Source organism: Lissotriton helveticus, chromosome 11 (genome assembly GCF_964261635.1).
Source record: "Lissotriton helveticus chromosome 11, aLisHel1.1, whole genome shotgun sequence".
Lineage (NCBI taxonomy): Eukaryota > Metazoa > Chordata > Amphibia > Caudata > Salamandridae > Lissotriton > Lissotriton helveticus.
In genome coordinates this window covers 1,080,607,964-1,080,630,728 of record NC_136072.1, presented here as the reverse complement: position 1 = coordinate 1,080,630,728, position 22,765 = coordinate 1,080,607,964, and the positions used below count along the sequence as shown (strand labels likewise).

The 22,765-nt window shown below is 47.0% G+C and overlaps 1 protein-coding gene across 2 annotated transcripts in view; it reads left to right on the top strand.

The window, feature by feature from the left end:
* Nucleotides 1-22,765, top strand: part of GCN1 (GCN1 activator of EIF2AK4) — a 728,660-nt gene that overhangs the window by 296,129 nt on the left and 409,766 nt on the right. The window contains exon 20 of one of the 2 annotated variants that reach the window (XM_078667658.1): nucleotides 12,176-12,300. In XM_078667658.1, the coding sequence (XP_078523784.1) occupies nucleotides 12,176-12,300 (125 nt within the window). The remainder of the gene's footprint in view (nucleotides 1-12,175; nucleotides 12,301-22,765) is intronic. The other variant, XM_078667659.1, reaches the window with a different exon arrangement.

Here is a 22,765-nt window from a genome sequence, read left to right as displayed (position 1 = left end):
TGTTCTTTTCTTAGAAGTTCGTCATTAATCACTAGTTCCTTCACGGTGGTTACAGAACCGGGGCCCGCGAGGGCTGTGAGGTGGGAGGCCACGGGTGGAGAGCCCAACCATTTCTTCATGAGGTTTATGTGGAAGATCTGCGTTTTCCTCCCGCTGAGCTGCAGACGATAGGTTGTTTTCCCTATCGTCTCCTTGACTTTGTAGGGTCCTTGCCACTCGTTCTGGAACTTTCTTGTGGGGGAGGGTAGCAATACCAGAGCCCAATCCCCAACGTCAAGACGTCTCCATTTCTTGCCTTTGTCATAATGTCGTTGTTGCTGTTTTTGTTTGTCCTCCAACTGGGTGAAGGCCAGTTCGCGTATTTTCCCCAGTTTGTTCTTTAGATTTTGGCTATATTCTAGCAGGGTTCTGGTTTCTCCCGATGATTCTGCTTCCCACACTTCTTTGGTCATCTCCAACAGGCTCCTGGGCTGTCTGCCGTACAGCATCTCAAAAGAGGAACAGCCCAAACTACTCTGTTTCTGGCCCCTGATAACGTATAACGCTAAAGGCAACAGCAAGTCCCAATCTGTTCCGTTCACTGCGAGCATTTTTTTCAGCACCGACTTCAGGGTCCCGTTATATCGCTCCACCAGTCCGTCCGTTTGAGGATGATAAACCGACGTCCGGATCTGGTGGAGACCTAGGAGCTGGCATACTTCTTTCATGACTCGTGACATGAACGGTGTCCCTTGATCCGTTAGGACCTCTTTCGGGAATCCCACTCTTGAGAACAGTTCCATGAATTTCTCAGCTATGTTCCGGGATGTGGGGTCCTTCAGAGGAAAGGCTTCTGGGAAGCGAGTTGAGTAATCCACGATTACCAGGGCGTATTGATGCCCCCTCTTTGTTTTGGGTAGGGGTCCTATGAGGTCCATGCCTACTCTCTCGAATGGTGTTCCTATGATAGGAAGAGGTTGCAGAGGAACCGCTGGTGGTCTTTTTGTATTTTTGCGCTGACATATGTCACAGGTTTGACAGTGGGTCTTGATATCCTGATATATGCCTGGACAAAAAAAGCACATTGAATCATTGGGGTTAACCCAATTAGTCACAGGACCTGGGTAGCAATTTGTATATCGAAAAGGGTCCTGGATTTCAATCAAGACACAATAAATGTACACCCTGCAGTTATTTTTGTAGCAAATTCAATCTTTGGCAAAGTCAATTTGCCCCATAGGAGATGTGTAACTTACAACCAGCAGTATTCAATGCATTAAACCCAACATATAAATTTTCAAAAACAAAATTGTTATATATCACAAATTTATTTACATACTAAAAAGAATTTTTGACGATCCAGAGCAATTATTAATGACAATGAATAAGTGATAGATTCAGAAAAAGGGGGTGCTCAAGTGAAATGAAAAACAATTGAAAGAATAAATGCAGAATAGATTGATACAATCAAAGGGCAAAATTTGCCATTTAGAACACAAGAAAGCCTACCCATACATTATTATATACATAATTTACAATTGGAATAAGAAGGTGGGTGTAGGCTGGGATGGGGGGTAGTCGTCGACGTTTCGACCCTAACGCAATACGGGCAATTTCTAGGCCTCTGCTACGGGTCTTCTTCAGGACAAAGGATAAGGGGCAGGTAAGGACTGGATCGATAACCATAAATGGTTAATAGCGGACGTCAGGCCAATGTTGGAACACCAATATTCAATGCTTCATGTGTTCCAATAAATGGGGTATATACTTCTGACGCCTTCAGAATTAATCCACGCTTTGAAAATGAGGCGTCTGGACAAGGGTATTAATCCCCTGCAGGTCAACGTGGGAGGTTCAAATGGACCGTTGACCGAAATTAATTTCGTCGGTGATGGCAAACCTCAGGCTTTTACTGAATAGGAAAGGTATCTTGCGAATCCAATTCAGGGCAGAGGAGGTGCTTCTCTTAGTCGAAGTACGAGCCAATCTTACATCCACGTTCGGCAAAATGAGCCGCGTCTCAGACAAAAAAAGCTGCGCAACACGTTCTCTGTGGTCTTCTCACTACCTGTGTGACCGGCCAACAGGTGCGAGTGCGCGTAAAACATAATCTGTTCCCTGAAGCACGTAGGGACGATCAGTTGGAGCGGATCTTCCTGCTTTGCTTGTCGGTACAGAAGATCGTCTTTGATCAGGAAGCGGGGATAACGAGGTTGGGGGTTATTTTGCTCTGCATGGGCTTGCTCCCAGGCGTTGAATAGGTTGGTATCGTTAGCTTGGGCGAATCTGAAACTTCTGTCGCCTTCCCAGGGGTCAGGAGCTATCAGGGCCGGAAGGGGAGGGGTTTTGGGGTTCCTGCCCTCCAATACTTGGCCCTTGAACACCTCTAAGAAATGGGGGTTGTCTGTCCCTAGAATGAGTTTCTCTGGAAGGGCATCCAACACCCCAACCTTCACCACTAACAGGGTGTGGCCTTCCAGTTCGATGGGTATATACGCCACCGGGTAACCCTTGACGTCACCGTGAACGCATTTGATATAGACTGTCGCATCAGGCATTATCTGGAGGGGTCTCACGAAACATCCTTGTATGACTGATTGTTTACATCCCGAATCTAGGAGCGCACTGACAGCTGTTCCATTGACCATGACACTCACGTGGTATGAACCTCCGAGTTCGGCGGTGTACGTGACTGCTTTTGGCATGTACCCAACGTCCATGGGTTCCTCCTGGGGTCGTTTTTGGGGGCGCGGGCGATGTGACCCCATGCTCCACAGTCAAAGCATTGAGGACCCCGAAAGGGGGGCATCTCTGGGAGAACAGAACGTATAGGAGGGAGTCCTGGGGGCCCTCGAGGCCCGACGCTCTGGCCGGAGGGTCGGTTTAGCTGCCTTCTCAGGTTCCGTGGTATGCAGACGGGGCTGGGCTCTATAGAAAGTCGTTGCCATCTCCATTGCCTGTTTGGTGGATAGGTTGGAGTGTTGTCTCAGCCACCTCTGTGTCCCATAGGGTAGTGCCTCGAGGAATTGCTCGAGGTATATTCTGTCCATTATTTCCTCTTTGGTGCTGGTCATGGGGCTGAGCCATTTGTCGGCCGCGGTTTTCAGCCTGTAAAACCGTGTCTTAGGATTGTCTCCGGGGAGGCCTCTTTCTTTGCGAAAACGCACCCGGTAAGCCTCAGCGTCCAACCCTAAATGGTCAAGAATAATCTCCTTTATTTGTCCATACGGCGTCTGTCCGGAGCTGTTGGCGACCTGATAGGCCGCCTGCGCCTCTCCGGTAAGTAGGGGCGCAAGAAAAAACGGCCATTTCTCTAGAGGCCACCCGCATGCCTGAGCCACTCTCTCAAAGTTCATCATGAAGGCATCTGGGTCCTCCCCGGCCACGTACTTTTGCAGGGAGATACCCGAGGGGGTGGGCTGTGGACGGACGTCTCTGGACTGGGCGATGACAGGTCCACCGGTCGGCTGTAACCCCTCTAGCCTGGTCACCACTGTGTTTCTGAATGTGTCTCTGTCCAGTTGGGCGGAGGCGAGCTGTTGCTCCACAGCCCATCCCAACTGTTCCTGCCCTTTGATGAGGGCCTGTATCATTTCTTCCATCTTTGTATCCTGGATCGTTGCGTCTATGCCCGCATTCTCCACCACTTGTGGCACTTCGCCTGGGGGATCGAGTAAACTCACGGACACCGGAGTGCTTGGCAAAGCAGGCTTTATTTTATACAATCGCCGTTTTTGTGCTGGTAGGCGGTAGAAAGGGAGGGGTTCTTCGTTCTCCCCAATTATGCTTCTCGTTGTTCCCAGTCTCCGCTCCCGGTGTCTCCTGGGATTTGTAGGCCGACCCTCCGCCGTTGTCCTCGCCGGTTCAACAGGTACCAGGAAGAAAAGGACACCAGCGTTAGTGCGGCGCCCTCTTGCCGGTGCTTAAGGGGAGGGGTAGTGAGGACACACACGTGCTGTTTAGAAACCCAGTAACAGTGCCGGTAAGTGAGGGGGGGGTTTTAACAGACTAGTCGTGCCGAATGCTCCCACAGGGAGGTTTGCTCCACCTCCGTCCCGCCCAGCCCGTGAAGCGAGCCCGTACCTGTTCTAGCCACACTTCTCGGGAAGTGTGGCTGGGCGCTGCACCGTCCCGTTGGCCTCCCGGCTTGTCTTTGGAGTCACGGTCTCCGTCTCCGTCTCCTTCCAGGATCCGCTCTTCCGGGGTCGCCTTCTCCTTCCTCGACTCTCCTCGCGCCTCCTCGTCCTCCGACCTCTCCTCCGCCGTCCACCAGTCTCCCGAAATTCCCGATCTCCAGTCCGCTCCTTCCGCTTCGTCTCCTCCTCCACAACTCTCTCCTCCTGCGGGTGTATCACACACCTGAGCCGAGTCTGGGCTGGGCTTTGCCGGTGGGCGGGGGCTGGTTCCAGCTCCGCCCAATTAAAGAAACACGGGTCCGGAGTAGGTGACCCTGGGTTGTGCGTCGTGTCCCCTGGCGTCTTCCATAAGTCTGTATGCTGGGCAAAAAGAGGGGAGAGATTAACAGGTAGACCAGGAGGGCCCGAGTCCGGGTCCTCCCCGTCACAGGTGCATTGCCCAAATTTCCAAGGCCTCCACCTTCATGCCTAGAGATTGAGTGCGGACATTTATGCTCCTTTTAGCTTCGATTGGAGGTGGTCGACATAATCCTGTCAGCTAGTCGCTGCTCCATAAAAATCTGTTTATTCTGGAAGATGGAACAGCTTTCTTTCATGCTGCGCGGACAGCAGCATAGATCCTATTCAGTGTCATTTGGCCCAGATTTTTAATTTCACTCTCTTCCTAGCCCAGGGGTGGTCTGATGTTGGCTTAGTTAAGGCATTTTTGCTGTTCCTCTGTCTCCCAGCTCTACCTTTCATGTTCATATTTCCTACTGTGATAAGTTCTCTGAAGGGGTTAACTCATTTTTATCTGCCAACTCCCTTTTTGTGTGCCCATTGCGACTTTGATCTACTAGTCAAGTTTTTGTTGGAGTCTCCATTTAACCACCTTTACAGTCGCCGGTCGCGGATGTAAACGTTAAAAAAAGAAAAGCGCATTTTTGTTGGCAATTACCTTGGTGAGATGGGTCAGTGAATTACAGTACTTGAGCTCTGTCAAGCCCTGATTTTCTTCCCAAAGTACTGACTACTTATACATAGGTCAGCCCATCACCCTACTGATCTTTTATCCCTTGCACCTCCACACAAATTAGAAGGAGCGGCTTCATAGGTTGGATTTTTGGTGGGTGGTCTGTTTCTTTCTTGCCACGCGAGGATATGCGACTGGATGACAAGCTCTCTGTTGGGTACTGCGATGCCAAGAAAGGCAAAGCAGGCCAGAAACTGATGCTATCCAGATGGATCATCCTCTACAGCAAGACCTGCTATGCCTTGGCCGAGAAACAACACTCAGAAGGGTTCAGCGCTCATTCCACTAGGGCCAAATCTTCAGCCTCTTATTGCAGAGATCTGCAAGGTACCTACATGGGTATCCCTAGACACTTTTGCTGGGTATTGCAGCCTAAATTTAGAAGTGCATAGGGACAGCCCCTTTGCCACATCAGTACTGCAGGACTTCCTTATCTAACCATCCTCTATTCTTCCCCCGGGAAGAGCACTGCTTTGGAATATATAGTACAGGTGGAGAATTTGCTGGTGGAAGAATCAATCAGAAGAACATATTTCTTACCTGTAGTAACAATCCTTCTGTGGATATTCTATATACCTGCAGATTGCTCACTGTTACTGCCTGCCTCCCTGTTCTATGGAACTGTTTTAGGGAAAGTAAATAAGGTCCCAATTCAAGTTTGGACCTGACCTACTTAATGTCGGTCTATCCACTCAAATGGAAGGCTTGGAAAAAATGAGTGGAGACATAAGTTCTGTGCCAGGAAAGGTGCAGTATGGCCTTGGTGACTACATCCAACATGACTTCCAGGTATTGGAATGAAGCCAGCAACCCTTACTGGCGACTTGAGAACTTTTAGGTTTTCAAATCCTGTCTGTCACCTAGGATTATTTTACAGGCGAGGAATCTACATTTAGCTAAAAGTATTCACCAGAAAGATCATTACAGCAGGTAAGCAATGTTTTGCTGTGTATGCAGACATGTCTAATTGTATTTTTTGCTACATGAGTAAATTGTTTCCTTTGAAATTGTGTGTGGGTGTTAGTCTTTCTTTCCTTGGTGGGGCATGTGTAAGTGGAGTTTGTTCATGGTTATGGGCTTTAGGCTTATAGTCCATCTGTACGGTTGGAAGACGCGATCATAGCAAGAAGGTGGATGTGTTGGTCTGGCTGCAGTGTCTGTGTGGGGGATTTGTCTCACCCACTGTTAAAGGAAGGTGCATGGGGGTTGTGCCAAGGGCAATTTTGGTTGGTGTGTATAAATGTGTGATTCCTCAGAATGTATCCATGGTTCTCTTCCATGGGTATACTCATCAAAGTCATAAGCAGTGAATTATCCCCGCCCATGTGCGGGACCCCGGAGCCTATAACAATATATATACATATATAAATATAATAAATAACTATGCTGTCCTATAAATACCAACTAAAAACAGGGGCAAACAGCCAGAAAATAAGTTCGCCATACTTGTATAGTAACACACTAGATAAGAAAACTTGTAATAGAGGCCCTACACCCACATGGCTTCATACAAGAATTTCTTTATTTTCCAGAACAAGGAAAAAAAAACACAAGTTTTTGCAGGCAGTTTGGCCTATAGACTGCATAGGAATTACTGTCCTGGGACAGAAAAGCAAACTGGCACCTCACCTTTAAGACTTCCAAGAATCTAGGTACTTTGCCTTTAAGAACCTCAGAGAGCCCTATGCTCCCAGCATGCACCACAGGTGACAGTTAGGTCAGTTCTTTTTTCCGGCTCCTTCTGTGAGGATCCTGGAGCTTGAGCTCGACCGTTTTTTTGCTTTTTAGTCAGAAATTGTTCATTTTCTTGCTGTTTAGCATTCCTCCTGTGCTGGTGGAAGGTTTTTCTTCATTTTCTTACAGAAACTTGTCATCTTTTTCTGTCAAAATGCCAGCTCTCTTCAGAAATTTTCCATCTTGTGGAAAAAAGATGACTAGATCAGATCCACACTCTGTGTGTATAGCCTGTTTTCCTTCCTCTCATAAGGTGGACCCTTGTCATCATTGCCAGAAGCTTTCTTCAAGAACTTTCCGTGATAGGGAGAGAATTCGGCTTCAGGCGGTCATGGAGAGAGGAAAAACACATCCAGAAAGTGGCCTTGGGGATCAAGAGCCCTCCTCTCATCAAAAGCATCGACATCTGTTGAAGACTGCCTCTTCTACGTCGAAAAAAAGGAAGATTCCAGCTTGTTCCCCGTCGGTGCCGAACCTCCAAGATCACGCTCTCCACGATCCCGTCGGAGGCATTCAAGGGACAGATCTAGATCCTTGCATTCTTCTTCAAGGAGGAGTCCCCGAAGACCTCACACTTGGTCTACTTCAACTACCAAGTCCTCTAGGAGAGATTACTCTCCTACTTGTACTTGTACACCTCCATCACGGGTTTCACCTGTGGATGATCTCACTACCTTTAATGAGGTGTTATGTCGAGGAGCGAAGAAATAAAATATAGAGATGTCGGTACCCAAGGTATCCACCACAGTGATCTTTGAGACTCTACATCACCGTTCCCCAGCAAGGCCTTCGCTCCTGCAACAGTGGGGTCTGTGCCTTCACGTATAGCTAAAAAGTATAAGGCTCCTGAACAGGACCCATTATTCCTTCGTTCAGATCCTCCCCCAGATTCCATCATTGTGGCAGCGGCGAGAAAAAGGCAGTCAGGCAGTCATCGATTTCTTCATCCTCCGCTCCTCCTGATAAGGACAGTAAAGTTATGGATTCCATGGGCAGAAACATCTGCAACACATCGGCCTCCTTTATGAAGATATCCAGTCCGTCGGCTCTTTTGGGAAGATACAATCGTTTTGTTGACAAACTTCCAAAAGAAGATCAGCAAGACTTTCGAGAAATCTTGCAGGAAGGAGGTCTTGTCGCTAACCAGATGATCAGCGCTTCAGCGGATGGGGCTGAATTTACTGCTCACGGATACGCTCATGGTGTCTGTTCAAGACGAGCTTCATGGCTACGGCTAACAGGCCTTAAACCAGAGGGGCAGAGAAAAATCACCAACTTGCCGTTTAATGGTTCTTCACTCTTCGGTCCTCATGCGGACGAGGAGATGACGAAAATGAAGGCGGAATTGCACCCAGTTAAGGCGGTGGGTCTCGAAAAAAAGAAAGAATTTCGCAAACGTTTTCGTCCCAATGATAAGCGTCAATTCCAACAGAAAGGTCAATCGAACCAGTGGTCGTCGCAAGGGCAGCAGCAGCAGCAAAGGTCTCATTTTCAGCAGACACACCCAGGGAGAGGAAGAGGCAACAATAAGACAACAGGTCTCTACCTCAAAGCAACCAGCCAAACAATGAGCAGTTACTTCATCTAAACGTGTTGACCACTCCGGTAGGAGGAAGTATCGTTGGATTTCTGGAGGAGTGGCGAAAGATAACAAACGATAAGTGGGTGCTAAATATTGTAGAAAATTGATTTCTGCTATGTTTCAAGACTCCTCCTCCTTCTATCCCTCTGAGGGCTCTCGGATCGTGTCATCCCATACTTTAAAAGGAGGTACGCAGTCTTCTAGAAAAAGAAGCTATAGAAAGTGTCCCAGTCCAATAGAAGCGCCAGGGCATATACTCTCGTTTCTTCCTGGTCGAGAAAAAGGGTGCCTTTGTGGAGTACAGGCCTATCCTGGATCTTCGCATCTTAAACAGATACATAAGAAAGGAAAAGTTCCGGATGCTGGCTCTTCACCAGATCTTTCCACATTTACATCAAGGAGACTGGATGTGCTCCATAGATTTACAGGACGCTTACTTCCACATTCCACTGTCCAGGAAGCATCGAAAGTTTCTCAGTTTTCAAGTGGCTCAGCATCATTATCAGTTTCGAGTTCTGCCATTTGGACTCAATTCAGCACCAAGAACGTTTTCAAAGTGCATGGCAGTGGTGGCAGCTTGTCTGCGCAAACGAGGAATTTTCATTTACCCATACCTCGACGACTGGCTTCTGAAGAGTTCCACTCCATCTCTTCTTCAGTTGCATCTGTCTGTCACGCTTCACATTCTAAACAGCCTGGGTCTTCAAGTCAATTACAAGAAATCAGTTCTCAACCCTACTCCGAACATTCACTATCTGGGATCGTCCCTGGACATACTGGAAGGAAACGTGTGTCCTTCGGAGGAGAGATTCATATCTATCAGGAAGAAGTCTCAGGACCTTCTTCTGACTCTTCTCCCTACGGTCAGACAAGTGTCCTCTCTCCTAGGAACCATGGCCTCGTACATCTTCATTGTCCCCAATGCGAGATTGCACATGCGTCCTCTTTAACAGGCTCTGGAGGACCAGTGGGCGCAGGCTTCAGGGAAGTGGGAAGATCGGATTGCACTTCCACAGTCGGCCAAGGACTCTATCAGATGGTGGACAAGGAGAGCGAATCTTCTGCAAGGGGTCTTTTTTTCACCAAGAGACTCCAACACAAACTATCGTGACAGACGCCTCACTGCAGGGCTGGGGTGCCGATATGGATCACCTCCAGGTACAGGGCCGGTGATCGGACACGGAGAAGGGTTATCATATCAACTTCCTGGAACTGAGAGCAGTCCAGCTGGCTCTCAAATCCTTCTTCCCGTCTCTGAGATCCAGCTCCCTCTTGGTTCCGACGGTCAACACCACAACAATGTTTTACCTGAACAAGCAGGGAGGCACCAGATCCAGAGTTCTGTCCCAGGAGGCGCAAGCAATTTGGAAGTGGTTACTGGCGAGATATCTGACCATCAAGGCAGTTCACGTCCCAGGTGCCCTAAATGTTCAGGCGGACTTCCTCAGCAGAGAGTTCGTAGAAGCGCACGACTGGGTGCTCAACAACGTAGTGGCTCTCGACATTTTTCAACGCTGGGGTTTTCCAGACATAGACTTGTTCGCAGACGCAACAAACGCCAAATGCCCCGTCTACGCATCCAGGTTTCCCCAAACAGGTTCGAGTGGGAATGCGCTGCTGATGAGTTGGACCCAGAACTTACTTTATGCCTTTACTCCACTGCCTCTCATTCCAGTGGTGATCACCAAATTCTACAGGACCACATCCAGGATGATACTGATAGCTCCGGAGTGGCCGCGCCAGTGGTGGTACCCGGACCTTCTGCAGCTCTCCGAAGTTCTACCTCAGAGGTTGCCTTGCCATCCGGACCTGCTGTCCAAGAGTTAAGGGAAGGTGTTCCATCCCTGCCTTCCCTCGCTGCGGCTGACCGCATGGCTCCTGAGGTCTTGCAGTATGGGCATTTAGACTTACCAGATGACTGTATGAACATCCTCAAGGAGGCTAAAAGACCTTCTACTAGAGCTTCCTACACTTTCAAATGGAAGCGTTTCCACATCTGGTGTGTGAATAACAGACATGACCCAGTCTCTGGTCAGGAGCAAGTCATTCTGCCATATTTGTTATATCTGGCTAAGTCGGGCTGCAATTCTCCTCCATCATGGTACACTTAGCAGATATCACAGCGTACAGAAAGTCCCCTACACAGGGCTCTTTCTTCAAGATGCCAGTGATCAAGGATTTTTTAGAAGGTCTAAAAAAGGTGTATCCACCAGTGCGAGTGCCGTCTCCTCTGTGGGAGTTCAATGTGGTCTTGACCAAACTGATGGGAACACCTTTTGAGCCAATACATAGGTCTTCTTTGCAGCACTTATCTTGGAAAGTGGCTTTCTTGGTCGCAATCACTTCTGTTCGCAGAGTAAGTGAATTGCAAGCTCTGTGCTGTAAGGAACCCTACACAGTATTTCATGCGAATAGGGTGGTTCTTAGAACTCACCCTAGTTTTTTGCCAAAGGTGGTGTCAGAGTTCCACCTCAATCAGGGAATCACATTACCTACTTTCTTTCCCAATCCCTCTACGCCCCTGAGAGGGCCTTACATTCTTTAGACCTTTAGAGGGTGTTGAAGTTCTACCTAGATAAAACTAAAAGTATTAGAAAGACGGACATATTATTTGTCAATTATGGTCCTATTAATACGGGCTTGGCAGCTTCTAAGAGGTCCTTCTCAAGGTGGATAGTTTCTTGTATTTCCTTGACTTATCAGTTAGCTAATAAAGTTCTTCAAGGAAGGCCGAGGGCTCATTCAACCAGGGGAAAGGCCTCAACTACGGCTCTCCTCAGAAATGTGCCCATAGCAGAAATTTGCAAAGCAGCTACATGGCGGTCTGTTCATACTTTTTTTCTCGCCATTACTGCTTAGATTCAGATACTCGGGCAGATGCGCAAGTAGGTCAAGCATCTCTGAGGAATCTGTTTGGTTAATTATTGGTACCTATTACTTTAAGATTGGTTTTTATTTGTAGTGCTACATTGCTAGTCCGCGAAGTGTGGGGTATGGGCTTGCTATTCTATTCACTGCTTATGACTATTGATGAGTATCCCCTGGAAGAGAAGGATAAGTTACTTACCTGTAATCTAGTTCTCTTCCAGGGGTATACTCATCAAAGTCATAAGCAACGGCCCTCCTCCCCGGTCTAGCAATGTTTAGTACTGGTTTTAAGAGATATGTTACTCGCCTTTACAAAAGAACTGACCTAACTGTCACCTGTGGTGCATGCTGGGAGCATAGGGCTCTCCGAGGTTTTTAAAGGCAAAGTACCTAGATTCTTGGAAGTCTTAAAGGCGAGGTGCCAGATTGCTTTTCTGTCCCAGGACAGTAATTCCTATGCAGTCTATGGGCCAAACTGCCTGCAAAAACTTGCGTTTTTTTTCCTTGTTCTGGAAAATAAAGAAATTCTTGTATGAAGCCATGTGGCTGTATGGTCTCTATTACAAGTTTTCTTATCTAGTGTGTTACTATACAAGTATGGCAAAGTTATTTTCTGGCTGTTTGCCCCTGTTTTTAGTTTGTATTTATAGGACTGCATAGTTATTTATTATATATATTGTTATAGGCTCCGGGGTCCCACACATGGGCGGGGATAATTCACTGCTTATGACTTTGATGAGTATACCCTTGGAAGAGAACTAGGATTACAGGTAAGTAACTTATCCTTTTGTCTTCCGCATAACTATTGATTTGTTTCCCAGTTATTGTAGTTAGATCGTTATTTCCTCTTCTTTTACCTTGCAGTAGGCGCCCAACCTGGCCTCTGGCCAGCTTTGCTTCTCAAGATGAAATTGGACCCAGTGGAGTTTGCACATAAGCACCTTGATGATATTCTTCCCATAATCACTACTGGAAAAATCATAGACCAGGTATCGGCCTAAAGCTGTAAAATGCTTTCTTGAAACTATTATTTTTATTACAAGCCTTCTATGCCAGATATGAGGTTGCTTTGATATTTGCTAGCATCATTCTCCTTAAGTGCCAGTGGTTGCTGTGCTTGCACACCTCTCTTTTGGTACAGGCCTTTGAAGCATAAGATGCTGTCCTGCTAATTGCATGCATAAACGGCAACATCCTAATTGGAAACTGTGTTTTCATGTTTGTCTGCATAATGGACATTTGAGTGAATGTGAAATACTGTTTTTCATTGGAATTGGGGGTGACATGGATCACTTGATGTAAGTCTTAAATCCAGTGTGGCTATTGTCTGGCTTGGGATGAATTGCTGCCTCAGCAGTCTTAGTTCAGGTTCATGACCTGAATAATATCCCTTTAGTCATATTTGTGTTACTTACTTCGTTTTAAAGTTTGATGTACCTGGCTTGAAATGGTGAAGACATCTGGTTTGAACATTAATCAGTAACAGCTCAGAGATCGACTAATTCCCTGTGCCTTTCTGGGGTCCAGCAGTTGGGTAACTTTGACTCAGGCAATAAAAGAGTGTGAGAAAGTGCCATCTTTCTTGCATGGTATGCCCCCACTTATTTCTGAATTGCTGATGTGCTTTGACTGAGTGTGCCCTGGACTCCTGCCAACTAGGTGCCCAGTACCTGTGTTCCTTCCCTATAACTGTGTTGAAACTAAAACCCAATTGGCATCTCTAGCCACATCTCAGCCCCTGGTTAATGGTACCCTAGGTACCCAGAGCATGGTGACCAGAGAAGACCCCTAAGGGCTGCAGCACTTATTGTGCCAACCTTAGGGGCCCTGTACCCGGGCACACACACACACTGCCTTTGCAGACTGAGTGTCTTGGTGCAGAACTAAACAAAGAGTCGACATGGCACACATCCCTATGTGCCATGCCCACAAACACACTGCCCCGGCATCCATCAGTCACCCCTCTAGGTGGGTGCACTATGCCAGTGGTGTGGGCACAGGTGCATGAGCCCTGTGCCCCTACAGTACCCAGGGCCATACCTGGGCACTGTAAGTGCAGTGCCGCCATTAAGAGTATATGGTGCTTGAGGTTGTCATTACGAACTCCACAGCACCAAGATGGCTTCACTGAAGACTGAGAAGTTTGATATCAAACTTCTCAGCACATTAAATCCACACTGATGTCAGTGTGGGATTTAATGTCAAATGCACAACAAAGGTCGACTTAAAGTTGCCCCCTGAACCTAACCTACAATCCACGTCTTGTCTGAGAGGCTGCCTAGGCTGCCACACATCAGACATGTTGCTGGACCCCTAGGTAGAGAGCCATCCGCTCTCCTGGGCCTGCAACAATGCACATCCTGGGCGAGGTGCTAGGTCTCCTCCCCATGATGGGCAGGGGAAGCTTCAAAGGTATGCCGCCTTTGTGAGCTTCTCCAGACCACTTTCTGTGCCCAGCAACTGGCCCCCACCGGTTCTGACCCCAACTCAGGTGGGAAGACTGGCGGGAAACTCTACGTGAGAAAAGGGGGTGTGCCAACCTGTGCCAACTCCACCCATCAGGTGGGAGAGGCAAGGTGAAGTACGACCCCGGGCTTAGGCCATCTTGAAGATGAGGAGCCCTGCCCAATCACAGCTAGTCTCCTGCCCCCCTCCCACAGTAGAGGAGCAGACTAGGGGGGTGTACCCACCCCAGGCGAGGGACCTATTGGTTCCTGCCCTTGCCTACCTGTAACACCCCTAAATTCAGTATTTACGGGCTCCCTGAACCTTCCTTCCTCAGATCCTGATAAGAAAAGAAGAAAGAAGATCAATAAGAAGAAGACCCGCCATGCAGCTGCTAACAACAAGACGACTGACTTGGCCCCAGCCCTTCCGGCCTGTCGATCCTGGAACCTGCTCCTTCTTAATCCCGGCGACTCCTGCGGACAGCAACCTTGGGACACCCGGAGGACCTGCCTGCCTTGAACCTCTTAAAGACTAGGATTCCCATAAGAAGAGGCTCTGCTTCAACAACCATACCCCTAGTGCCAGCCAGGAAGCACAAGACTAACCCACCCTGCACCAGCCGAGCCCGACCTGTGCCCAAGTGATCTAAGACCACGAGGACGTCCCCCAGGCGACTGGGACCTGAAGTCCAGTGCCCAAGGACCCTCCTCGATGAACCAGACGACGCCTGCAGCCTCAGAACCAGGGACCCCCCCAACCGTGACCAGCTGAGGGTAAGATTTCCCAACGCCCAAAGACACCCCTGCACCTGGCAGCCACCAACCGAAGGCCCCCTGCCTCTCATTGGATAACATTGGGCCTAACTACCTCTGCACCCGGCTGCAGCTATGCCGCTGAGTGTGTACCAACTATACCTACCTGACCCTGGGGGACCCCTGAGTCTAGGCCCAGAACCTTAACTTCAATGGTCGAGTCCTCACCTGGAAACCAATAACTCACTTTCCTGCCATAGGATAACATTGACTGGTTTGAATCGAAAAATCTTTTAAGTGTGAAGTTTTGAAACTCTAAAATATTCCTATAAAATCAGCCGAATTCCGAAGTACTCACCTGTGATCAGGAGAGAAGCCAGAGAAGCCATTACTGTACCTTGTTGCCCAGTACTGAACCGCAAAAGTAATCCTAACCGGGTTTGCTAGTAACCTGAATGTTCGAGGCATATGGGCTGCAGATGGTACATTTATGAATAGATCGCCATCTGGTGTTGGGCTCGGATGATTGCACTTTGTTTTTCTTCTGGAGAAGTCTTTGTCGTCATAGATGACTCCTCCTCTCGGTGTTAGTGCGCATGGGCATCGGCTCCATCCTTAGATTGTTTTTTTCCGCCATCGGGTTCGGATGAGGATCGAAGCGCTCCGGACCGACTTCAATAAAGAAGGTTATAACCGGCGCGTAACCCTTTCCAAATCGACGGTATTGTTATCGAACGCGACTTCACTCCATACCGACGCGTTTCGAAGGACAACGACTACAAGAAACTCGACGTAGTCCAGCCCGGGGTCCATGGAAAGGACTCCATTCAAAAAATGTCCAACGTGTGGTGCTAAGTTCCCACACAAGGACCTACACGAGGTGTGCAACCTCTGCTTGTCCCCTGAACACGAATCCAGGGACTGTTAGGCCTGTGCAGCGTTCTCTTCAAAATCGACGATTAGAAACCGTCGAGCCCGAAGACACGAGGTATCGAGAATGCAGTCACAAGCAATCCCGGAGCTGTTTGAGGACCAGCACCCAGAAGAGGAGGAAGAAGAGGCCGACGAGGCGGGGTCTGAAGCGGACGAGTCCGACGTCGAGGAAATCGACGTCCAACAAACCGTGAGTGACGACGTCCCTTTACCAAAAAACAGACCCCACACGGTATCGACCCCGCCTTCGAGCCCGGTCAGACAACCGAAAAAAGTTTCCAACGCCCCGCCTTCGAGCCCGGCAACGAAACAGAAACCGAAACACTCGGTCTCCCATCATGGTGGTTCCGGTTCCGATAAACGGACCACATCGACACCGAAGCTCCAAGTCAAGGAAAGCTCGAAGTCGAAGCAGTCCATGTCGACACCGAAGCACGTTTCGGCGTCGAAAACACCCTCGACACCGGGGACATCTTCGGTACCGAAGAAATCGGATCCGAATAAAATCTCGGTACCGAAAATACAAATGGACATTCAAAAGAAAAAACACCTTTCGGACCCGAAAACTGCGGTACCGACACAGGAACACGGGACCGATCCTAAACAAAAGACTCTGTTTATTGACCCAAAAACTGGCAAAGTAGTCACAGAACTACCTAAAAAGAGGAAGAATGAACATTCGGACGACAAGACTCATCCGAAGAAGAGAACAATGGGGACGAATACAACTCCTCCCCCTTCTCCCAAACCTAGACACACACCATCTTCTCCTCTTCCTCACAATAGGCCAAATATTCCTCCCACACGACCATCTACACCTACAACAGATGTAGAGAGTGACACAGGGGAGGGGGAACATCCTGGGCATGATGAAGACACAATCCCAGAGGAGGCAGACCCATGGGAAGAGTATAATGTAGGGTCAGATAACAATAACGACCCTGAATTGTATCCCTCAAAACCTTCACCTCCTGATGATAATACTGGTTTTGCACAACTCATTAATAGAGCAGCAACATATCATAAGGTAGAACTACATGCAGAACCTCAAATAGAGGATTTCTTATTAGAAACACTACCTACTGCACAAAGAACATCAGGAACACTACCAATGCTTAAGGGCCTTCTCACTCATACACCAGAGATATTCAAAGACCCAGTGAGGGCTAGGGTACTGAACCCAAGAATCGATAAAAAATATAGGGCAGCCCCAAAAGACCCAATATACATTAAAGGGCAAATTCCTCTAGACTCACTAGTGGTCACAAACGCTCGTAAGAGAGCAAACTCTTTATCTACAGGAGAAGCTCCACCTCCTGACAAAGAGTCTAAACTAATAGATGCATCTGGCAAGAGAGTGGCATCTCAAGCGGCAAACAGCTGGCGCATAGCTAATACGCAAGCACTACTTGCAAGGTATGACAGAGCGCATTATGATGAGTTAGAGAAACTCATCACACATCTCCCTAAAGAACATCAAAAAAGGGCAGATCAACTCATACAAGAAGGGAAGTTAATTACTAACACTTCAATAAAGTGCGCCCTAGACGCGACAGACACTGCAGCAAGATCTACAAACACAAGCATCATGTTAAGGAGACATGCATGGCTCAGAGTATCAGGGTTCAAACAAGAAGTACAAACATCGTTACTGAACCAACCTTTTGATGGGAAAACACTTTTCGGCACAGGGACAGATGAGGCCTTAGAAAAGATGAAGAAGGATACCGAAACGGCTAAATCAATGGGAGCATTGCAACAGCCGACACAAAGAGGTTCCTTTCGTAGGTCCACCTATAGAGGAGGATCCAAAAATACAGGTACAAGCCAGCAACAAACCTCTTTTACACCTACATCACCCAGAGGTAATTCAAGAGGTGGCTACAGAGGTAACAACAACAAGGGTAGAGGTCGCGGAAACAACAACAACCGCAACTCTCCAACCCCAAAGCAGTGACTTCATACAGCTCCCCCCAGACCATATAACACCGGTCGGGGGACGCCTATCACAGTTCCTACCTGTCTGGGAAAACATCACATCAGACAGGTGGGTGAGACAAATTATCCAACATGGTTATTGCCTAGAACTCACATCTACCCCGCCAAACATCCCCCCCAAACAGCGTCCAATGAAGCAAGATCACATAACACTGTTAAAGCAGGAAGTACTATCCCTGCTAGGAAAGCATGCCATAGAGAAGATTCCACAGCATCAACAAGGAACAGGAGTATACTCCCTATACTTCCTAATTCCCAAAAAGGATGGGTCTCTAAGGCCGATACTGGACCTAAGACCTCTCAACGCATACATAAATTCGGAACATTTCCACATGGTCACGCTCCAACAGGTACTTCCTTTACTGAAGGAAGGGGACTTTCATTCTACACTGGATCTAAAAGACGCTTACTTTCATATCCCGATTCACAAAGCCCACAGGAAATACCTCAGGTTTGTGGTAGAAGGACAACATTATCAGTTCAAAGTCCTTCCGTTTGGTGTCACAACGGCACCAAGGGTGTTCACAAAATGCCTGGCAGTGGTGGCAGCTCACCTAAGAAGACAACAAATTCATGTCTTCCCATACTTGGACGACTGGCTAATAAAGGCAAAGTCACAAGAGGAATGTCTTCAAAACACACAAAAGACAATTCAGCTACTACACCAGCTAGGGTTCACGGTGAACTACACAAAGTCACACCTACAACCAAACAAGGTTCAACAATATCTGGGGGCTACTATAGACACGGAAAAAGCCAAAGTATACCCCAACCCAGTCAGGATCCAAACAATGCTTACAGTCATTCAAAGATTCCAGCCACAACACTCACTACCAGCAAGAGTGTTCATGCAGCTATTAGGGATGATGTCATCCTGCATACTGCTAATACCATATGCCAAACTACAAATGCGTCCGCTACAAGAATGCTTAGCGACACAGTGGAATCAGGCTCAAGGGCAGATTACAGATCTGGTGTTGGTAGACGACCGCACACACCGCTCTCTGAAGTGGTGGAACACAACAAACATTGCCAAGGGGCGGTCGTTCCTAGAACCAATTCCACAGGTGACAATAACAGCGGACGCATCGCTCACCGGATGGGGAGCACATATGGACAAATACACAGTACAAGGAAGGTGGAGTGTGCAGGAAAGAAGACTGCACATCAATCATCTAGAACTACTAGCAGTGTTTCTAGCATTGAAAGCCTTCCAAATACATGTTACCAACAAAGCAGTCCTGATCAGAACAGACAACATGACAGCAATGTATTATATTCAAAAACAGGGGGGGACGCACTCTCTCCAACTATCCAGACTAGCACAGGAAATTTGGAGATGGGCCATTCCTCAAAACATCTATCTGTTAGCCGAACACCTACCAGGAGTCCAAAACCAGATAGCAGACATCTTAAGCAGACAGTCGGAACAAATACACGAATGGGAACTGCACCAGCAAATACTGCAGCCATTCTTCCAAAGATGGGGACAACCAGAGATAGACCTCTTTGCCACTCATCAGAACACAAAATGCCAAAGCTTCGCGTCCAGGTACCCACATCACCTGTCGCAGGGCAATGCGTTATGGATAAATTGGTCCAACAAATTTGCATACGCTTTTCCCCCTCTCCCACTAATCCCATTAGTGGTCAGAAAGCTACAACAACATTCAATGACCATGATACTAGTAGCAACCACGTGGGCAAGACAGCCGTGGTTCACCACGCTCCTGCAACTCTCACAAGTGCCACATCAAAAGCTACGAATTCTACCCATGCACCTTACACAGAACCATGGAGAAATAATGCACCCAGATCCAACTCAATTGAACTTAGCGATCTGGCTCCTGAAACCCTAGAATTTGGGTACTTAGATCTACCACCAAATTGCATGGAGATAATTAAACAAGCGAGACGTCCAACCACCAGAGCATGCTATGCAGCTAAGTGGAAGAGGTTTGCTATACACTGTACTAATAACAATATCAACCCTCTTGACGTATCAACAAGGGAGATTATTTGCTACTTATTACACTTACAGCAATGTAATCTAGAGTACACATCTATCAGAGTACATCTAGCAGCTATAGCAGCGTACCTACAAAACAGGCAGCACATATCACTGTTCAGAGTACCAGCGATAAAAGCATTCATGGAAGGCCTTAAAAGAGTCATTCCACCAAGATTACCACCTTCCCCAGTCTGGAACCTCAACGTAGTACTCACCAGACTAATGGGGCCACCTTTCGAACCTATGCATAGGTGCGAAATACAATTCCTTACATGGAAGGTGGCTTTCCTTATAGCCATTACCTCACTCAGGAGAGTAAGTGAATTACAGGTATTAACAATACAAGAACCATTCCTACAGTTACACCAGAATAAAGTGGTTCTTAGAACAAACCCAAAGTTCTTGCCTAAAGTAATTTCAGCATTCCACATCAATCAGCCAGTGGAACTACCAGTCTTCTTTCCAAAGCCACAGACGGTGGCAGAAAGGGCTCTACATACACTAGATGTCAAAAGAGCCATTTTGTACTACATAGAAAGAACACAAAACTTCAGGAAAACTAAACAACTATTTGTAGCATTTTCCCCAACACATAAGGGCAATCCTATCTCTAAAGCAGGCATCGCTAGATGGATTGTAAGATGTATACAAATATGTTACATTAAAGCAAAGAGAACATTAACTGTTCCTCCTAGAGCTCATTCTACACGAAAACTAGGAGCATCTATGGCATTCTTAGGGAACATTCCCCTAGATGACATGTGTAGAGCAGCAACTTGGTCTACACCACATACATTCACAAAGCACTACTGTGTTGATGTACAGGCTGCACAACAAGCCAGAGTGGGCCAAGCTGTATTAAAAACTCTATTTCAAACAGTTGCGACAGACACTGGTGACCACCGCTAGGGAGGTAACTGCTTTACAATCTATTCATAAATGTACCATCTGCAGCCCATATGCCTCGAACGGAATATGCTACTTACCAGTATGCATCTGTTCTTGGCATAGAGGGCTGCAGAGTGGTACATGCCCTCCCTGCCTCCCCGGAAACCTGTGTCTGTCCCAACATTATCTTATTTAGATACACTTACATGGGCATATCTTTATGTACTATACTACACTACTCCATCTAACCCTACTATGGCAAAACAATCTAAGGATGGAGCCGATGCCCATGCGCACTAACACCGAGAGGAGGAGTCATCTATGACGACAAAGACTTCTCCAGAAGAAAAACAAAGTGCAATCATCCGAGCCCAACACCAGATGGCGATCTATTCATAAATGTACCACTCTGCAGCCCTCTATGCCAAGAACAGATGCATACTGGTAAGTAGCATATTCCTTTCTCCATAGGAATCCATTGTCTGCTTTTCTATGAAATTTCTTCTGTCTACTTTTGAAAACTTAAAATATTCCTTAAAAATCGTACCTACTACTGAAACGTAATTGCTTACCTGTCTTAAGTAGAGATCCTAGTGCTGGACCTAGAAGCCCAGTACTGGATTTCCAAAAGTAACAAGAATGTTATTTACCTGTAACGTGAATTTTCTCCCAATGGAGAACATTGCTAGATTTTCACTGAAAGGTTTCTAAGTGTGAACTTTTTAAATACCTTCATATTCCTTAAAAAGCATTGTAATAACCAAAACGTTTTTACTAAACTGTGTTCAGCTTACACCCCAAGACTGAATCTAGGATCCAGTCCTGGGATTACAAAAGTAATCTACAAAATTATTAACTGCATTTTTGTAGAAAAACCCATTGAGCTCAATGTTAAAGTGTGTTTAGAATTGTGTTGCCTACTGCAACCCCTGTACCTATTGTGTTTACCCAGTTATTACCTTTCTGGTGGTTACCTGAGATCACCCATAACTGAGAATAGTATATTTTGATACCTGTTGGTTCTAAAAATAAAACAACTATATCTTTTGATATAAAAACCATTGGCCTGGAGTTCAGTCCTTGAGTGTGTGAAACCTTTTGCTGACTGAGTGTGTACAACAAGTGCTTTACACTGTCCTCTGTTAGTGCCTTTTTGCTCGACCAAGCTACCACTTTGGAGAGTAAGGTCAGCCCTGACTTTAACCTCTGTTATAACTCTGGGGTTTGTGGTCTCTATACACACTGCACCTCCCTTTGGTCCAGTATATATCGAGACACTTTCTCACAGCATGCTCTTATTTCTCTCCTTCTGTTTGGTATACCCCCGTCCTACTAAAAGGTGGATACATTAAATGTGAACCACTGAGCTCTGTTGCTCTTACAAGAAATTGTCTTACTCAGAGAGAGTCGCAGAGTCATTTTATTCCAATTGCAAGTAACTACTACCGCAATTTTTTTTAAGTATCACACAGTTTGGTCAAGAGAGGTAGCCGGGGTCACAGTTCGCTTGTTTTGGAACCACAACTGGCAATTAATAAACGAACTATACATCCAGTACCAGTACATTAGGTTTGGAGATAGTTATGCATTTGTCGGTATATTAGAGATTCTTCTTACACACATGCAGACACACGCGATAAACGTACGTACGTGCATACCCTTTTATTTCCTCAGGTGAAGAACTTGCAAACATAGTCAATATACAATTTTGTCCAGTTCGACCTGAAACAGCCTGACTACATTTAAAGCAACAGGCGCATCAGTATCATCCTCCTCAAATGCTACTTACTCACTTGTATCGACCCCAGCAGGATGAAAGTCCGAGTCAGCGCGCGCGGCCTGATTCCACACACATTTCCAAGCTGTGCACATTACCCAGCCTGATGTGCAAACAGATGGCCAGAAAACCTCTGAGGCTATAATAACCAAGCACGTCTGCAAAATGGTAAGTATGGAGACCACCTCTGACCCCCACTGACCCCCTCACACCTGTCATATACACCTCCCGAAGTCTGACATAGCAAAGTGTTCCGAGGTCGAGGGGCCCCTGAACCCGTTTTTTGACCCTCCCCCACCACCCCTGTCTTGTGTGATACATTCATCTCACTTTAACTTATTATAAACACTTGCAATATACCCAAAGCAGGTCCGATGTAAGTCTTAACGAAACATAAAAAACACAATCAAAATAGTATCAGCGCTCTCAGCATGGGGGTGCGTATCATTTTTTATGCTTTAAAAGTAATATATTTTATTTATTGCCTACTGACAAGATCATACAAAAAGAAGCTCTAACCTGGTTCCCAAGCTATAAAGTTGGTAGCTCTGACCGTTAGGCCACATCCTCTTTGTCACATTAAGGGGGTTCACTAGACCCTTTTCTACCTTACAGGAGGTGGGGGCGGTGTGTTTTCTATAGCTAGG